The sequence below is a fragment of the Notamacropus eugenii genome, chromosome 1 (genome assembly GCF_028372415.1).
Source record: "Notamacropus eugenii isolate mMacEug1 chromosome 1, mMacEug1.pri_v2, whole genome shotgun sequence".
Lineage (NCBI taxonomy): Eukaryota > Metazoa > Chordata > Mammalia > Diprotodontia > Macropodidae > Notamacropus > Notamacropus eugenii.
Window position 1 is genome coordinate 433,024,924 of NC_092872.1, and position 16,030 is coordinate 433,040,953.

General features: G+C 43.0%; 1 protein-coding gene across 1 annotated transcript; it reads right to left on the reverse strand.

Moving 5' to 3' along the window:
• On the reverse strand, positions 1-9,064 carry LOC140526517 (solute carrier family 52, riboflavin transporter, member 3-like). The gene is made up of 4 exons (XM_072642799.1): positions 9,005-9,064; positions 1,367-2,481; positions 1,013-1,136; positions 1-744 (listed from the first exon to the last, which is right to left on the reverse strand). Exons 2-4 carry the CDS (start codon positions 2,425-2,427, stop codon positions 535-537), a joined length of 1,395 nt encoding a protein of 464 aa, XP_072498900.1. The 5' UTR covers positions 2,428-2,481; positions 9,005-9,064; the 3' UTR covers positions 1-534.
• Between the last annotated feature and the right edge of the window lie 6,966 nt (positions 9,065-16,030).

Here is a 16,030-nt window from a genome sequence, read left to right on the forward strand (position 1 = left end):
TTTGTTGCAATGAGTAAGATAAAAAATTTTATTTTATTGATTTTGACAATGGATACATTCACTGATTTGAAATACAAAAGAATGAGGTAATAAATAGAAGTCTAGATTTGGGAAGTCCTGGGTTTAAGTGTTGTCTATATCACACACTGGCTGAATGCCCTGGGGTAAGTCACTTAATCCATTAATAGTAGGCTAGCCCACAAGCAATTTAAGACTGTGGACTAGCCTACCTTCCCTCAGAGGTAGAGCATGCACCCAAATGCCAACAACAATGATTTCTAAAAATGCTGAACAAGGTCCTGACTATCAAATGGTGGAATTTGTGGCTGTGACTCTTGGAGATGAGAGTGTAGTATTCCCTGATGGCTCAAATTGTGGAAGCTTTAACATTGCTAGGAGGAGGACAGGGTAGGGAAAGCAGAGTTGGAAATATCTGTGTGGGTGTCTGGGGGAAACTTGGATGAGGATGTGATTGGCTCTCCATGGCTTTGGATCTCTGGCTCTTCAGCCCAGATAAGCTGTCCTGGAACATGCTCAGCTGGGACACTGGCTGATTCCATTGGAGGACTTAAAAAGGTGCAACACGTTGACAAGAGGAAACATAAGTATGGCCCCAAATGCAGAGCCCAGCTGTATTGCTGCACCACACCACAGGAGGGCACTCTGGCTCACCTTGCGCAGGTGCACCCCCGTCATCACCTTGACATAAGTCAGGATCCCACCGCAAAGCACCCAAGAGATAACCTGAAAGCACAAAGGGAGACATACCCCTTCCCTTCAGACAGGATTCTCCATGACAGAAAGAACCCTATGGAGTTGACCTGCCAGTATAAATGGAGCCCCATTAGCAAGCTGTCCCTTCAGCACCAATGGAAGGCTACCTGAGATGTCTTCCCCACCCCAAAACCAAACCGATGGTCTGATAGTCTGGTCTAGAAGGAAATGAAGCAGAGAAAGGGAGAAGAGGGGAGGATGGAAGGGGGGAGGAGAGAGAAGGGCAGAAGTTACTCACAATGATGGCTTCTCCCCAGTGGGAGCCCTGCAGCAGAGGGCAGGGACTCAGAACAGCCATGGCCAAGTTGTAGGCTCCAAAACCGGTGCCCACCACTGTGATGACTCCCAGCCATGAGAGAGACCTGGGGAGAGAAGCAAAAGGCTGATGTGAAGAACTGTCCCTAGCTCAGACTTTTCCATGTCAGTGGGATTAGAGCCCTAAGGTCCTTATTTCCTGGTCAAATTTTCTATCCACTCCATCATTCCGCCTCTCAGACTTGCCTTCCCCTTTCCCTGTCTCTACCTCTTGCTTATCTTTTTCTCCCCCATTCCCTCCAATGGGGAGAAACGTCATGGGGCCAGAGTGACTCACGTTTCAGGTAGGAACATAGTCAGGAGACAAATCAGGGGGTGGGTTGTAGAACCAATCACTGAAGACAGGAAGTAAGCCTTAGAACCATAAGGCAGGCAGGAGTAGGTGTGAACAGAAGGGAGGATTCCATTGGTGAGGGAGTTCACAAAAACCACCGTGATGTAGATGAAGGTTAACTGGGCCCATGACCAGACAGGGGACCTCTTCTCCTCAGGCAGGGCCAGTGATAAGCAGCTGTCTCTACTGTTCCTGACAGCTGAGGCTTCTTGGATATTGAAGGATCCCAGAATCACTTGGTTGGTTAAATGATCTTCAGTAGAGAGTTTCCATCGCTTAGAGATCCGTGTCACGCCAAAAAAGGCAGCCAGGCAGCTGGCCATCATGATTGACAAAACAAGAAAGTAGACCAAGGGGGAGAAATTGGCTGAGATGTGACAATTCTCTGGCTGAGGTGTTCTAGTACTGAGTCCAGGGCTCAGGGTCATGTTCATTACCCCAGGGATGAAGGATACTTTAGTGATTTTAGGTGGCACAGTGGGTATAGAGCCGTTGGTGACATGGGCACAAGTTTTGGGCCCTGATCCCTGGATCAGAGCCACCAGAGCAGGGAGGAGACCACTCAGTGATTCCCCAACAAAAAGGGTGTTCATGTATTTGGCTGGCAGGCGTGCCATGAAAGGCAGGAAAGTGACAGAGGAGGTGCAATCCACCAGGGCCAGGATGAAGGTGAGGACCATGAAAGCTATGCTATGGGGAACACCAGCCACCACTGATATCTTCTCCCACAGGAAAGCAAAGAGGACACAGGCCATGGTGCCCAGGGTCAGCACAGCATAGATGACTGGGACCTCAGAGAGGCAGCCAGGCTGGAATCGGTGGAGCAGGGTAATGAAGAGGGGCCCCACATTGGCTAGCTGGATGATGACTGTGAGGTAGGAGGGTAGATTCCAACCCTCAGGTAGTCTTGCTACCAGCTGTGGCAACTCTACCCATAGCCCATTGATGGCTATCCAGGAGCCAGAGCCAAAGATACAGACTAATAGATGTGTGAGCAGAGCCATGGGACACTTTTCTCTGAGGTCTCCAGTGATTTTTAGGAGTGTCTAAGGAGTCTCCTATTGAAGAGAGAAGAAAATTATATAATTTGCTGCATTTACCCACAAGATTTTGTACCTTGTCCTGACATTTTAGCAGCCAGTTTCAAGGAAGAATATTATGATAAATTGTTCCCTCATCATTGGCATAAATCCATTCTACTCTCCTCCCTCTCTCCCCCACAAGGCTTAGTGAGAGCAGATGAAGAGGTGTGAACAGCATGGAATCATGTGTCAGAGTTGGAACACAGAACAAAGAATGTTCCACCAAGGAGGAAACTGAGGCTTAGAGAAGGGAAGAGGTTGGACCCTTGGTCAGGAGACAGATGCTTAACAATGATTTACAAAAAATCAGCTCTACCCCTGAGGGGCTAAGGGAAGTGGATGGGGTGTGGACAAGTAGAGACAAGAAAGGATATGTTGGGACAGGAAGCAGGAGTAGGGAGGTTTAAAAATTGTTGAGAGGTGATAGTGGGGAAACATATTTGGGTGTATGTGAGTGAGGAGGTCGGGGTGGGAAGGGACAGGGGAGGTTGCCAGCAGTGCAATTTTGCCTAAAGTGGAGGGTTTTTTTGGGCAGCTGGTCAGAAAGGACCTAGCTTCCCAAATGTCCAAGGAGAACCAAAGGATATATAAATATAGAGGTAACAAAGGAAAGACAGTGAGAGACAAAGAGCCAGAGGGCCTGAGAGTTAGACAGAGAGGGAGAGAAAGCAAAAGAAACAGAGACAGTAGATGGGAGAGAAAGAGGAGAGCGAATGAGTAAGAGATAGGGTGAGAAAAAGAGACGGAAGAATGAGGCAGGGAGAGAAGAGCTGAGAAACAAAAAAGAGAGATACAGAGCTCAATGCAGGGAGAGAGCAAAAAGGAAAGGGAGCAAAAGAAAGCTAAGAGTTTGGTGTTGGATTGGAGGGTGGAATGGGCAAAATATTTGGTGAATAGGGAGGCTGATAATATGTAGCTTGGTTTCCAGTCACAGGCAGAACTTCTGCCTCCATCATTCCCGCCGCACCATTCACACCCAGCTCCACCCATGGGCACCTTCCAGGGCCAGCCAGAATTGTAAGAGGGAGCCTAGGTTGAGAGGGCCCTGGCCTTGGAGGGGGCCAGGTGACCAAGCAGCTACCGCATCCATAATAAGTAGTAGTTTCCCAGCCCTCGTTTGAGTCATAAACTAGAATAGACTAGAGCAGAAATTAAATTCATTTTTGAATTTTGGTCAGGAACTGCATCATGGATGTGGAAACTCCACCATTATAGATAAACAACTCATTTAGAGAAATTTCTTGGAGACCTGAGGTCCTTACTGCTTCTAATGATACTGTTTACAAGTAAAGGATATAAAATCACACAGAAGGGACTTTAACGATCTTTTGGTCTAATGCCTTTATTTTACAGTTAAGGAAACTGAGAACTGGAGAAGCAAGCTAGTAAGTTACAGAGCCAGAATTTGAATCCAAGTCTTCTGATCTGCTCTCCCACTGTTCCAAGTCACTCCTCACTCTATCCAATGCACTTATGAGTTTGAAAAATTGATCTTCCTGTCCTCCAAAGCGTTGGGACATCAAGGCTGAACAGATGACAGGCAGGCAGATACCCAGACCTCCCCCTCCACCCCCAGCATGGGAACAAAGGGATCTCTCCTGCACATTAGATGTTATAAATCAGGCACACATCAACAATGAACACAGTCCTAGAATGAGGTTGAAAATGGCTTTAGTTAGACCATCTGATCCCTTCTTATGTTAGAACTGTCTGTGTCTGTCCTGCCTGTTAGGAGGACTTCTGAAAGAAAGGGACTTTTCCTCAGACTACTCCTTAGTTCTTTCCCTGCTTCCACTGGCAGTATTCCTAGAGGAAGTGCTCAGATTCAGGGTACCCAAGGATTTAGGTTTATAGGATTTAGAGCTCAAAGAACCTTAAAGTTCTTTAAGTATAAGCCCTCATTTGCCAAGGAAGAAACTGAGGCCCAGTGAGAGAGAAGATGTCTCCTAACATTACCCAGGGGATTAGTAACAGAGCAGGGTTTGGGCCCAGGTCCCGTGATTCCAGGATGAGCACTCTATCTTTTGGTGACTGTCCCTCAGATCCATTTCTCACCTCCACCCCCAGCTCCCCTAGCTAATTTCTTTTCAGAAAAGGAATGTGGGCTTTATGTTAGTGCCTGATTTTATTTGCAACCCAGTTTGAAAGAGTCAGGCGATTTGATTAAGGCAGAATATTTGAGAGTGGAAAGGTCTGGTCAATATCTCTTCCACTCTCCATGCTTGCCAGGCTGACCCTTCATTGCTTGTCTCCATCTCCCCTGTAATACCTTACCCATTCCCCACTCAGGCCTGCTAAATCTAAGTCTTACTTATCCTGCAAAGGCCCATTTCCTCCAAATAACCTTATTTGTCTGGTTAGTTGTAGCTGAAGTAGCCCTGGGAATCAGGAGACCTGACTTTAAGTTTTCCTACTTCTCTAACACAGGATACAATGCTACAACTGGCACTAGGAAGATCAAAATTGAAATGTGGCCTCTGACACTTACTAGCTGTGTGACCCTGGCCAAGTCACTTAACCCTGTTTCCTCATCTGTAAAATGAGCTGGAGAGGGAAATGGCAAACCACTCCAGTATCTTTGCTAAGAAAACCCCAAATGGGGTCACGAAGAGTTGGACAGGACTGAAACCACTGAACAATAACTTCCCTACCACATCTCCTGTGTGACCATGGGCAAGTCCCTTCTCTTTTCTGAGCCTCAGTTACTCCAACTGTCAACTTAGAGCACTGATATATAGGTCTCCTTTACAGCTTTAATATTCTATTTTCCAGTGTTCTGTCTCATTCACACACTCTTCATCCTTTTCTAGGAACCTTTCATGTGGGGATATTCTATGTTTTAAGGTCCCTTTTGACTCAGATTCTGTGAGTTTAAAATTCTTCTTGACCTGTTCCATTCACTCTACCTTCTTTATCTCTCATTACTTCCCTTGAAGACCTTTCACTATAGTCAGGTCCCACACATGCCAGGCTCGTTCTGTACTTGGCTATGTCCTTATGCTGTTCTCTGCAACGTGTTGTACTGTCATATTTACCTACTCAAACTTTGCTCCTTCAAACCCTGGCTAAGCTAGTTCCATCTCCTGAGGACATCTTTCTGAAATAATTATATAGTCCTAGAATATAAAGATTGGAAGAACTTTTAGAAACCATCTAGTTCAATTTCCTTATCTGAAAAGAGAGAAAACTAAGGCCTAGAAAGGAGAACTTGGCGTGATTTCCCAAGGCCACATAGTGAGTTAGCAGAACTAGGGCTACACCCTCAGCTGCTCTTATGGGACTCTGCATATATATTTAAATATTAAATTTATATATAATATATATTTTATATCAAATTTATATATTTAAATAATAAATATTTATATATTTACATATTATGCATATACATATATGTATGTATGTATATTTAACCTCTCTTGGCCCAGTTTCTCTATCTGTAAAATGAAGAGGTTGGATTAGGTGCCATCTAAGGTTCCTTCCAGCTCAAAATCTGTGATCTTTTGAGTCCAAGAGCAAGGATTCTCAAGTCCACAGTTATCACTCCCTTTTTTGAACTACTTTGGTACTTACAGTCTGTACCATGCAAATATTGAAACACATACTGTCTTAAATGGCTTTTCATTGTTTCCTGTGTATAAGTCTAGTGAAAAAATTATCCAAATCATGAATAATCAAAGAAATCCAAATTAAAACAACTCTGAGGTACCACCTCATACCTATCAGACTAGCAAAGTTGACAAAAACACCAAATAACAAATACTGGAAGGGATGTGGGAAAATAGGTACATTAATATAATGTGGAGCTATGAACTAATCCAACCATTCTGGGGACTAGTTTGGAACTATGCTCAGAGGGCTACAAAACTGTGCCACCTTTTGATCCTTAGATAGAATAGGGCTACTAGGTCTTAACTAGGTCTTAGGTTTTAACCCAAGGAGTTAAAAAGAAAAGGACTAGTAAATACAGAAATTTTATAGTGGTTTTTTTTTGAGATGGAAAAGAACTGGAAACTGAGGGGATAGCCGTCAATTGGGAAATGGCTGAACAAACTATGGTATATTAATGTGATGGAATACTATTGTTCTGAAAGAAACCCTTTCTGGGTAATAACAAAAATAGTTTTTGCATGACTTCATGTATATAATAGGAACTGTATTTTTTGCCTTCTCAATGAGTGGGAGAAGAGGTGGTGGGAAGAAAAGAATTTGGAACTGAAATTAAATTTGCTAGTGTGTGCTAGAGACTCTAACCTCCACATCCCTTCAGTTGCCATGTCCTGTTGATCCTACATAACATTTCTTCTTTACTCTCCCTTCTCTCCTATAAACACTACCATCACCATGGTGCAGGTCCTTAGTACCTCACATCTGTACTATTGAAAGAGACTGCTGATTGGTTTCCCTGCCACAAGTCTCTCCCCGCTCCAGTCCCTTCAGGTGTCAAATTGATTTTCCTGAAATGTTGTTCTAATCTATCATATCACTATTCAATAAACTCCAGTGGCTCCCCACAGCCTTCACAAGCAAATATAAACTGTTTTGTTTGGCTTTTAAAGTCTTTACTAATCTGGCCCCTTCCTACCCTTCCAATTTTCTTCCGGTTTGTCTCCAGGTATTCAGCAAACTAGTGATATGGACCTCCCAGATGTTCTGGGCTTAAGACTCCACCTGCCCACTCTGCAGTTTCACTGGCTGTCTCACTGCCTGGAATTCTCTCCCTCCTCCTCTGGTCTCACGGCTTCCCGGATTTCCCTCAAGTCCTGTTAAAATCGCACCTTCCATAAATTGCCTTTCCTGACATCCCCATGAGGTTAGGGTTAGCCTGGGCGATTATTTCCAATTGATCCTGTCTGTATCTGGTTTGCGCTGCTTGTTTGTGTATTGTTTCCCATTAGACAGCAACAGCAGCCAAGGCTGTTTTTTGCCTTGTATTGGCAGCGACCAGGGTAATGTCTAGCACATAAATACTTGTTGACTGGATGACTCCTGAATGTCCCTAACTCCGTGTGACCCTTTCTCTGCACCTCAGTATTCCTTATCTGTAACATGAGGGGATTGGACCATAAAAGCCCTTTCAGGTCTAACATAAAGGAAGTTTTTTCAAATGAAGCAGTGCCTACTGGAACAGAAGCTAGAAATGTCATTAGGCATGGGTAGGGAAACAGGAAGCAGTCATGGGAGGCTTTGGTAGGGGGTGAAGACTGTAGATTACAAGCTGCTTAGTGGGAGAGGGGACCCCATTAGAGAAAATTGGAACCAGGGCTAGGCAGTGCCGGGCACTTGGGATTCAAGGAAAGAGAGGCTAAGCTCCACCATTTGCTTATGAGGCCAGGGACGGGACAGTATTTTGGCCTTGAGGTTCGCAGATCAAAATACCCCATTCTGGAATTTGGAGAGCAGTACAGAGCCTGAGAAAAAAGTCATTATCAAGTGCCCACTTTGACTGTGTTATTAATATTTAATCTCTACGAATCACATTTCATCCTCGTGCTAGGGGCTGCTCAGAGACAGCTTAGCCCTTTTACCTAGAGTACCTCCGGAAGCCTCTCCGCCATCCTCAACCACCTCCACCCCCAACCTCCCTCGAGGGCAGAATGGGGTGAACTGGAGGGCGCAGGGTGGGGGGAAGAAAAGATAAAGAACCAATAGGTCAGGTCTGAGAATTCTCAGAGATAAGGATTAAAGCGCAGCTCCATCCTTGGGAAGCTTGGCTAGGAAAACCGGATCATACCCCGCAAGCAAGAGGGAGGGGAACAGAGAACGGGAGGAAAAGAGAGAAGGGAAAGGGGGGAGAGAGAGGCAGAGCAGGAGGAAAGGAGGGAGAAGGGAGAGAATAAAGAGGGAAAGGGGGAGGGGAGGGAGAGCAAGAGGAAAAGCAGAAAAGGAGGTAAGAAAAGGTAATAAGCATTTATCTGGGGTCTACCATGTGCTAAGCAGGATGATGAGCCACTTTTACCAATATTAAATTCCATTACAAATATCTCATTTGGTCCTCACAACAACCCTGCAGAGGCAGATGCTATTATTACTTTTACAGTTGAGGAAACTGAGGAAGACAGAGGTTTAAGGGACTTGACTAGGGTCACACAGTTAGCAAGAGTCTGAGGCAATTTTAAATTCAAGTCTTTCTGACTGCTGGCACAGGGCTCTTTCCAAAGAGCCATTAGGAAGGATGGGGAGGAGAAATGATGGGGAGAGAGAGGAAAAGAGGGAGATAAAGAGGAGGGATGGTAAAGGAACACAGGAGAAAAAGAGGGGAAGGTAGGGGGAAAGAAGAATTGGAGGAGATAAGAAGAGAGGGGCGAGCAGGAGCCAAAAGGAAAGAAGAGACGTGAGAGAAAAGAGAATAGGGAGCTGAGTCCCAGGAAAAGGGCAAGGTGAAGGGGAGGGTTGGCCAAGAGTAGAAGAAGGGAAGGTTGGCTATCCGTCAGCCCACAAAGTCAATAATTTTGGTGGTAGATAATCTTAAATAATGGTAATTCTTCAGAAGGCAACTTACCTAAAGTGTTGGTACTGGGAACTGTTTTTCTCACCTGTCTGGAGAAGTCTGTCCTTTTCTCAGGAAGGTTTCTCCACAAGATTTTTCCAGTTGAGATTCTTCCTGCCTTTAAGCCAGCAGTTAGGAGCGACTTGATTGGCTCAAACCGTCACTGATCTATGACTTGCTTTGGGGAGGGGTTACAGGTAAAGGCCAGTCTTCAAATTACTTTCTGAGACAGGTTCCTTTTAACTCACTCCATCAAGGAACATTTTGTTTGGATCAGGCTAGGTGCTAATTGTTAGAGATACAAAAAGGGGCAAAAGATGGTCCCCACCTTTAAAGAACTTATAATCTAACTGCTCCTCAGAAAAAGGTGAGGGGACAGGGAACAAACCTCCAGCTATTTCAGATAAATGGCGTATGGTCACAGGTTAAAGGGAAGCTTTTCAAAATTTTTGGAGCAGGCCTGGAAGCCTCCAGAGAAGGGCAGTATCCAGCTCAGACAGTTTTTCCCAGTAGTTTTCCTCTGAGCCTTTGTTTATCAGCCTCTGTTTAAACTGGAGAATAAGGAGAGTCCTTATAATTTAGCTAGGGGACAGGACCCACAAATGCAGGGCGCAGACAAACAAACAATAGGGTTTCTTCCCATCTCTTATATGAATGTGAGATTTTGTTTCTGTACCGAACTGGTGATAATCCTAAACTCAGGAGTCAGCCTAGGTCCATACTGGCCTGCTCTTGGTTCCTCAGTGACACTCCAACTCTCAGTTCTTTGCCTGTCATTGACTTACCCTTGCCTGGAATGCTCTGCCTCTTCAAAATTCCTTACTAATAGACCTTTCCGGGTTTCTGGGGCCCGGGGCTACTCTGAGTGGTAAATACTGTTTTAGGCATGGCTTTCTCCCCAAATATAATGTAAATTCTACGGGGCTGGGTGGGAACCCTTTCTAGTTTATCTTACATTTTGAGTCTCCTAGTCCAAGCTAAGAGGGGTTGATCTGGAGAAAAGATAATACCTGTAAATTCAATTCAACTAAATTCAAACTTTTATTGAGCATCTTAATCATTATGTGAAATCAGCACTTTGGATAAAGGAATGTTAGGAAGGACATATTGCTGAAAGAGATGAGGAAGACTGAACTCGGGATGGAAGTTAAGAGCTAACCACGGCTTTACAAAATTGAAGTGGTTAATATTATAATACATTCATTATCTAATTTAATCCTCACAGTCATCTAGAGGGCAGGTCACATAAGCATTATACTGATTTTATAGATGAAGACACTGAGATTCAGAGAAGTTAAAATCTATATCCTTGTTTTTGAGGAGGAAAAACAACTTCATTATCTAATTACCTCCATTCTGCAACAAGCTAAACCGAGAACCAGGCTAAATTACTCCCTATTCTTCTAAGCATAGAATAATGGAGTCTGACTCTACCACTTCCATCCAGTTTTTGGTTGAATACACATAATGGAGAAGCATGCAGCCTTCTTTAGATACACAGAATCTCACAAAAGTTGAACTCAAGTCATGGTTAGGAAATTTCTAGAGCAACTTCCTTATCAGGAAAGGTTATGTCCCATTGGTCTATAAAATGCTGCTGACTGTTTTTTGTTTTAATCAGTTAAGATCCACCTTTTCTCCTCTCCCACACTGAGAATAAAAAAAAAGAACAAAGCTTATTACAAATATACACACACATATGTAGTCAATCAAAACAAATTTCCCCACTGGCTGTGTACCTCCCCCAGTTTTATTCTCATTCTATATGCTGAGTCCACCTCCTAGAAGGTAGCTAGCATGTTTCATCTTTAGTCCTCTGGAATCCTGATTCATCATTATGTTAATAAGAGTATAGCACAATAGTATTCCCTAACTTATCTATTACTCAGTTTATGGATACAGCCTCAGATTCCCATTCTTTGCCACCTCAAAAAGAGCTATAAATATTTTTGTACATCCTTAGAGTTTGTTTTGCTTAGGACTAATCTCTCCATGAATCGACTCTCCTTTTAATTCTTTTCCCCCTTTCTCTCCCTTTTCCTCTGCTGAGTGAAGTATATTTCTGTACCCAACACTGTGTATTTGTATCCTTTCTTTTTTTGACCGTGAAATTGAGGTTCAATTGTCAGCCTTCCACCCCTAGCCCTTTCTTCCTGTTTCATAAGTGTCTCCATGTGCACTTACTATGGGATAATTTTCCCTAACTTCCCTTTCCTTTTACTTCACCTCACCCTTGCCAACGTATTCTTTTCTTCTCTTTTTTCTTTCTCGTCAACCTCATCAAGACAAAAGAGAACCACTCTCAGGACTTATCTATCTGAATAACCTCTGTGATCCCTCATGAAGATAAAGGTAAGATGGGATAGATGTATTATCTCCCTACCAAACCTGAACCTAGGATCACTCCCATTATCTACCGCCTTCACTTCTGCGCACATGCTGCTGAATGAACATGAGCAAAATTGTTCAACTATTCTGACAGGATCCACTACAAATATATGAAACACAACCTCAACTGGGCACTCACTGCTGCTAGGCAATCCTTCTATACCTCTCTTATTAACTCTCTCCTCCTTCACCCCTGTTTCACGTGAAATGGCGGTTTTACTCCTTACCAAGGTTAATCCCTCTACTTGCTCAAAGGATATCATTTCATCCTGTCTCTTTCATCCCCACTCTATTACTTATCTTTAATCCTTCCCTGTCTACTTGCTTCTTCCCTATGCCAAGAAACATTCAGTTCTCCCCCATTCTCAAAAAATCGTTCCTTGATCCTTCTATCCCTGCTAACTGTTGTCCAATATCTCTTCTGCCCTTTGTGGCCAGACTCCTTGAGAAGACCATATACAATAGGTGTTCCCACTTTCTCTCCTCTTACTCTTCTTAACCTTTTACAATCCATCTTCTGGTCTTATCATTCCACCAAAACTGCTGTTTCCCAAGTTACTAATGATCTCTTAGATGCCAAATCCAGTGCTCTCCTCTTGACCCTCATTTTTCTCCACTTCTCTGCAGCCTTTGATGCTGTTGATCACATCCCTTTTCTTTGATACTCTCTTCTCTCTAGGTTTTTGGAACACTGCTCTTTTTGGTTTCTCTCATACTTATCAGACACTTCCTTCTCAGTCGCCTTTGCTGGATTCTCATCTAGTCATGCTCTGTAAATGTAGGTGTCCCAGGGGTCTATTCTGGGCCTGATTCTCTTCTCCTTCCATACTATGTCATTTGGTGATCTCATTAGCTCCTATAGATTCAGTTATCACCTCTGTGGTGATCATCTTCAAATCTATCCTGCCTTAACTTTTCTGCTGTCATCCAGTCTCGTATTTCCAGCTTTCAGTCATCTCAAATTAGATATTCAGTTGATATCTTAAACACTATATGTCCAAAACTGAACTCATTATCTTTCCTTTTCTACTTCCAAACTTCCCTGTTAGTGGTGACTGCCCACCATCCTTCCAGTCCCCCAAGCTCACAACCTATATATCTTCCTGGAATCCTCTCTATCTCTCACCCCGTCCATTTCAAAATCACTTGCCCTACTCAATAAACTCCAGTAGTTCTCTCTTATCTCTGGGATTAAATATGAAATACTTCATGTGACATTCAAAGCTCTTCATAACCTAGCCCCTTCCTACCTTTTGAATCTTTTTACACTTTACTCCCTAACTCCCAGTCTATGTTAGGGTTAGCAGACACTGGTCTGCTAACTGTTCCATGAACAAAACATTCCATCTCTCAGCTCTCAGCAGTTTCTCTGGCTATTCCTTATCCATGAAATGCTTTTCCTCCTCATCTTCAGATCCTGGTTTCCCTGGCTTCCTTCAAATCCCAGCTAAAACCACATCTTCTTCAGGAAGCCTTTCCCAACATCTCTTAATTTTAGTGCTTTCCCTCTTTTAATTATTTCTTATTTATCCTATATATGACTTGTTTGTACATATTTGCTTGCTTATTGTCTCCTCCATTAGATTATGAGTTCCTTGAGAGTAGAGACTATATCCCCAGTGCTTAGCACCATACCTGGCATATGGTAGGCATTAATGTATAATGACTGACTGGTTTTATCTTTGAATGAAAACTGTTTATCATTGTTTGGTCTTTTATCATTTTTCACTCATGTTTACCTTTATATGTTTCTCTTCCCTCCTGTGTTTTAATTTCTAAGTTTCTCTGAAGCTCTGATCCTTTCATCAGGAATGCTTGAAAATCTATTTTGTTAAGGATTTATTTCCCTCTAGCATTAGATTGTTTCCTGAGTAGATTATTCTTAGAAGTAAGCCTCTATCTTTTGCCTTCCAAAATATCATATTCCAAGCTCCCCCTTATTTTAACATGGTGGCTGCTGAGCTGTGTGAGACTACTGCTTACTGTTACTCTTTGAATTTTTTTCATTCTGGCTGTTTTCAGTATTTTAATTTTGATCTGGAAGTGTTGAATTTTGGCTCTGATTTTCCTGGGAGCTTTCATTTTGGATTTTCTTTCAAGAGGTGACCTGTGGGTTCTTTTTCTACTTTTACATTGCCCTCTAGTTCTAAGAGGTCTGCACAATTTCCTTTGAACATATTTTGAAATACAACGTCTAGGCTCCTTTTTGGGTCATGGTGTTCAAATAGTGCAAATGATTTTCAAATGTTTTCTCCTCAATCTGTTTTCCAATTTGGTTGTTTTTGCTATGAAATACCTTATATTTTCTTCGATTTTTTTCAGTCATTTTACTTCGTTTTAATATTTCTTGTTCCCATAGGAAGTCATTTGCTTCTGTTTAGTCCATTTGAATTTTCATAGAGTTTGTTGCTTAGGCAAGGTTTTGTACTTCTTGGGCCAAGCTGTTACTTCCCTTTCTGATTCTTTCTTCCATAGCTCTCACTTCTTTTCCAGCTTTTTTCTAAAGTACTCTCATTCTATTTCATAAATTAAAAAATATTTTGATCTCTTAAGAATTTTTTTTTACTTTATCTTTTCTAGAAATTCTAGTTGAGTTTGTGGTCAAGCTGTGTTTTTCTTTGAGGCATTGGTTATAGGTGTTTCAGAGTTATTTTTTTTTGCAAGCATCTTTCCCACCGTAATAGCTCATTATGCTGGGGTTCATTTCCCCCCATCCTTTTAGCCTACTTTCTGACTTTGGACTTGATGTTAAGGCAGGGCTCTGCCACACATCTGAAGGGAAGGTCTAGGCTGATCTTGTTGCTGTTTTCTTGCAGTATTGAGTCATTTCAGGATTTTATTGATAGACTGGGGACCTCCAAGCTTTCAGTGCTTCCAAAGTACCTGTGTTCTCTTTATTTTGGTCGGATCCAATGGCAAAATCCACTTGTTGTCTCCCTGGTCTGAGTTCTAGACCTGGGTTTGTGTTTGTGTAAGAGTAGACTGCTACTAGGCTCGGCCCTTATCAGTCAAATGGAAAATTCTGTTGCTTTAGAGTGGCAGAATGGTAGGTTCCCCTTTGTTCTGGGATTTTTTGCCTTGATTATTCCTTTGAGGGAGGAGCTAGATGCCAAAACTGAGATCCTGTTTTGAGTCACACCACTGCTGCTGTTGGCTTCTGAACATCCTTCTTTCTCTGTATTCACCAATCAGGGCCTTCCTACTTGAGAATGAAACCCCCATATGCAAGTCCCCTTGTTGTTCTACTTTATATCTGTGGCCCAGAACTGGAGAGCAGGCAACAAAACTGTCAGCCATCACCTGTCCCTGTTGTGGTGCCCTGGTATGGATTTGGAGGAACCCAAGTATGATCTAGGGTCTCTTGCACTGATGTACACCCTCTCCTTGGGTGCTAGATTGCTCCTGTCAGTTTCTCTCTGCCAAGCTGGCAGGACAAATGACTCACTGTATCTTTTTCTGGATTTCCCCATTAGGATTCAGTCTAGTACATTTTCTAGATCTGTTTGAAGGAATTTGTAAGGGGGAGCCCATCACATTGCTTCTTATCGCTTTACCATACTGGCTCCACAGCCCTTTGTCTTAGCTATTTACTCTTAACCCATTTGAAAAAATCTATATAAGCCAAATCTGTAGCCTAGGAAGCTGCTGCTGCTACTAGCAAGCAATTATCCTTAGCAACTAGTAAATTTCTTTTCTTTTCTTTTAATTTTCTCACTCATTTTATTTGATTTCCAGTCTTACTGACCTTCTGGTGGGGACGGTGAATGATTCTCTGTGGACTCTTTTGGAATTCAGACTGAGAAATTTCTCATTATTCCTCAAAGAAGAGGACCAAAGACATCATTATACTGGAGTCAAGTCACAGCATGTTGGACTGTGGCTGATTAGAGTAATAGGAGCTTGGAATGCTCTACCACAGGTCAGGCACAAATAGACCATGTGAAAATTTGGGGTGAATTCTCTAAATCTGTACGTCTCACATTTCTTTTGAGCTACTGAAATTGATGAGGTTCAGACTCTGGGAACTTCCTTGAGCTCCCCTGGAATTTCCTCACTGAACCTGGCTTTTCATACTCAAATTGAGCTCTCCTGTATCTCCTCACAGAATCTGACCTTTCACACACAGATCTGTGATCATTGTCTGTTATCCCTTGATTGCCCTACCTGCTTCCCACTTAGGCGCCCCCAAGTCTGATATTTGTTGACTCTCCTGAAGACCCTTCCTAAACCCCTCCTCCCATCACCCTGGACTACCAGACCCCCCACCCCCAGATCCCTCCTATACTCTTTTCTGTATTTAAGTTCCATCCTGCCTCCATGAAGGCGCTCAGATGCAATCCAGCTCAGACTCTGTCTAGCTGGGATTGTGTCTGGCCCGCTTGTGTTACAAAAGCTTAGGCTCCTTAAGAGGCAACCCAATTAGGCGAATCCTTAATAAACTTTGTTTTCTTTGCCTTTAAGAAGGCTTGAGTCGAATTCATTCGAGCACAACCCGGACCGTCGGTATTTTGGGGTTCCCCTCACCTTTAACCTCATCAAAATTCTGCTTTGCTCATACAGCATTTTCTTTGAGGTCGACAAGGCATGCTGGGTGAGCCTTTGCCAGTGTCTCCCATGTAATGTAATCAATTCCAAAGATCTTCAGAGAAA

Bases quoted from the DNA above. Each gene is read 5' to 3' on its own strand.
- LOC140526517 (XM_072642799.1), bottom strand. From the start codon at position 2,427: ATGGCTCTGCTCACACATCTATTAGTCTGTATCTTTGGCTCTGGCTCC. The intron at 1,137-1,366 runs GTGAGTCACTCT...TTCTCTCCCCAG, and splicing joins ACTATGTTCCTACCTGAAAC to GTCTCTCTCATGGCTGGGAG. The intron at 745-1,012 runs GTGAGTAACTTC...TTGTGCTTTCAG, and splicing joins ACTGGGGAGAAGCCATCATT to GTTATCTCTTGGGTGCTTTG.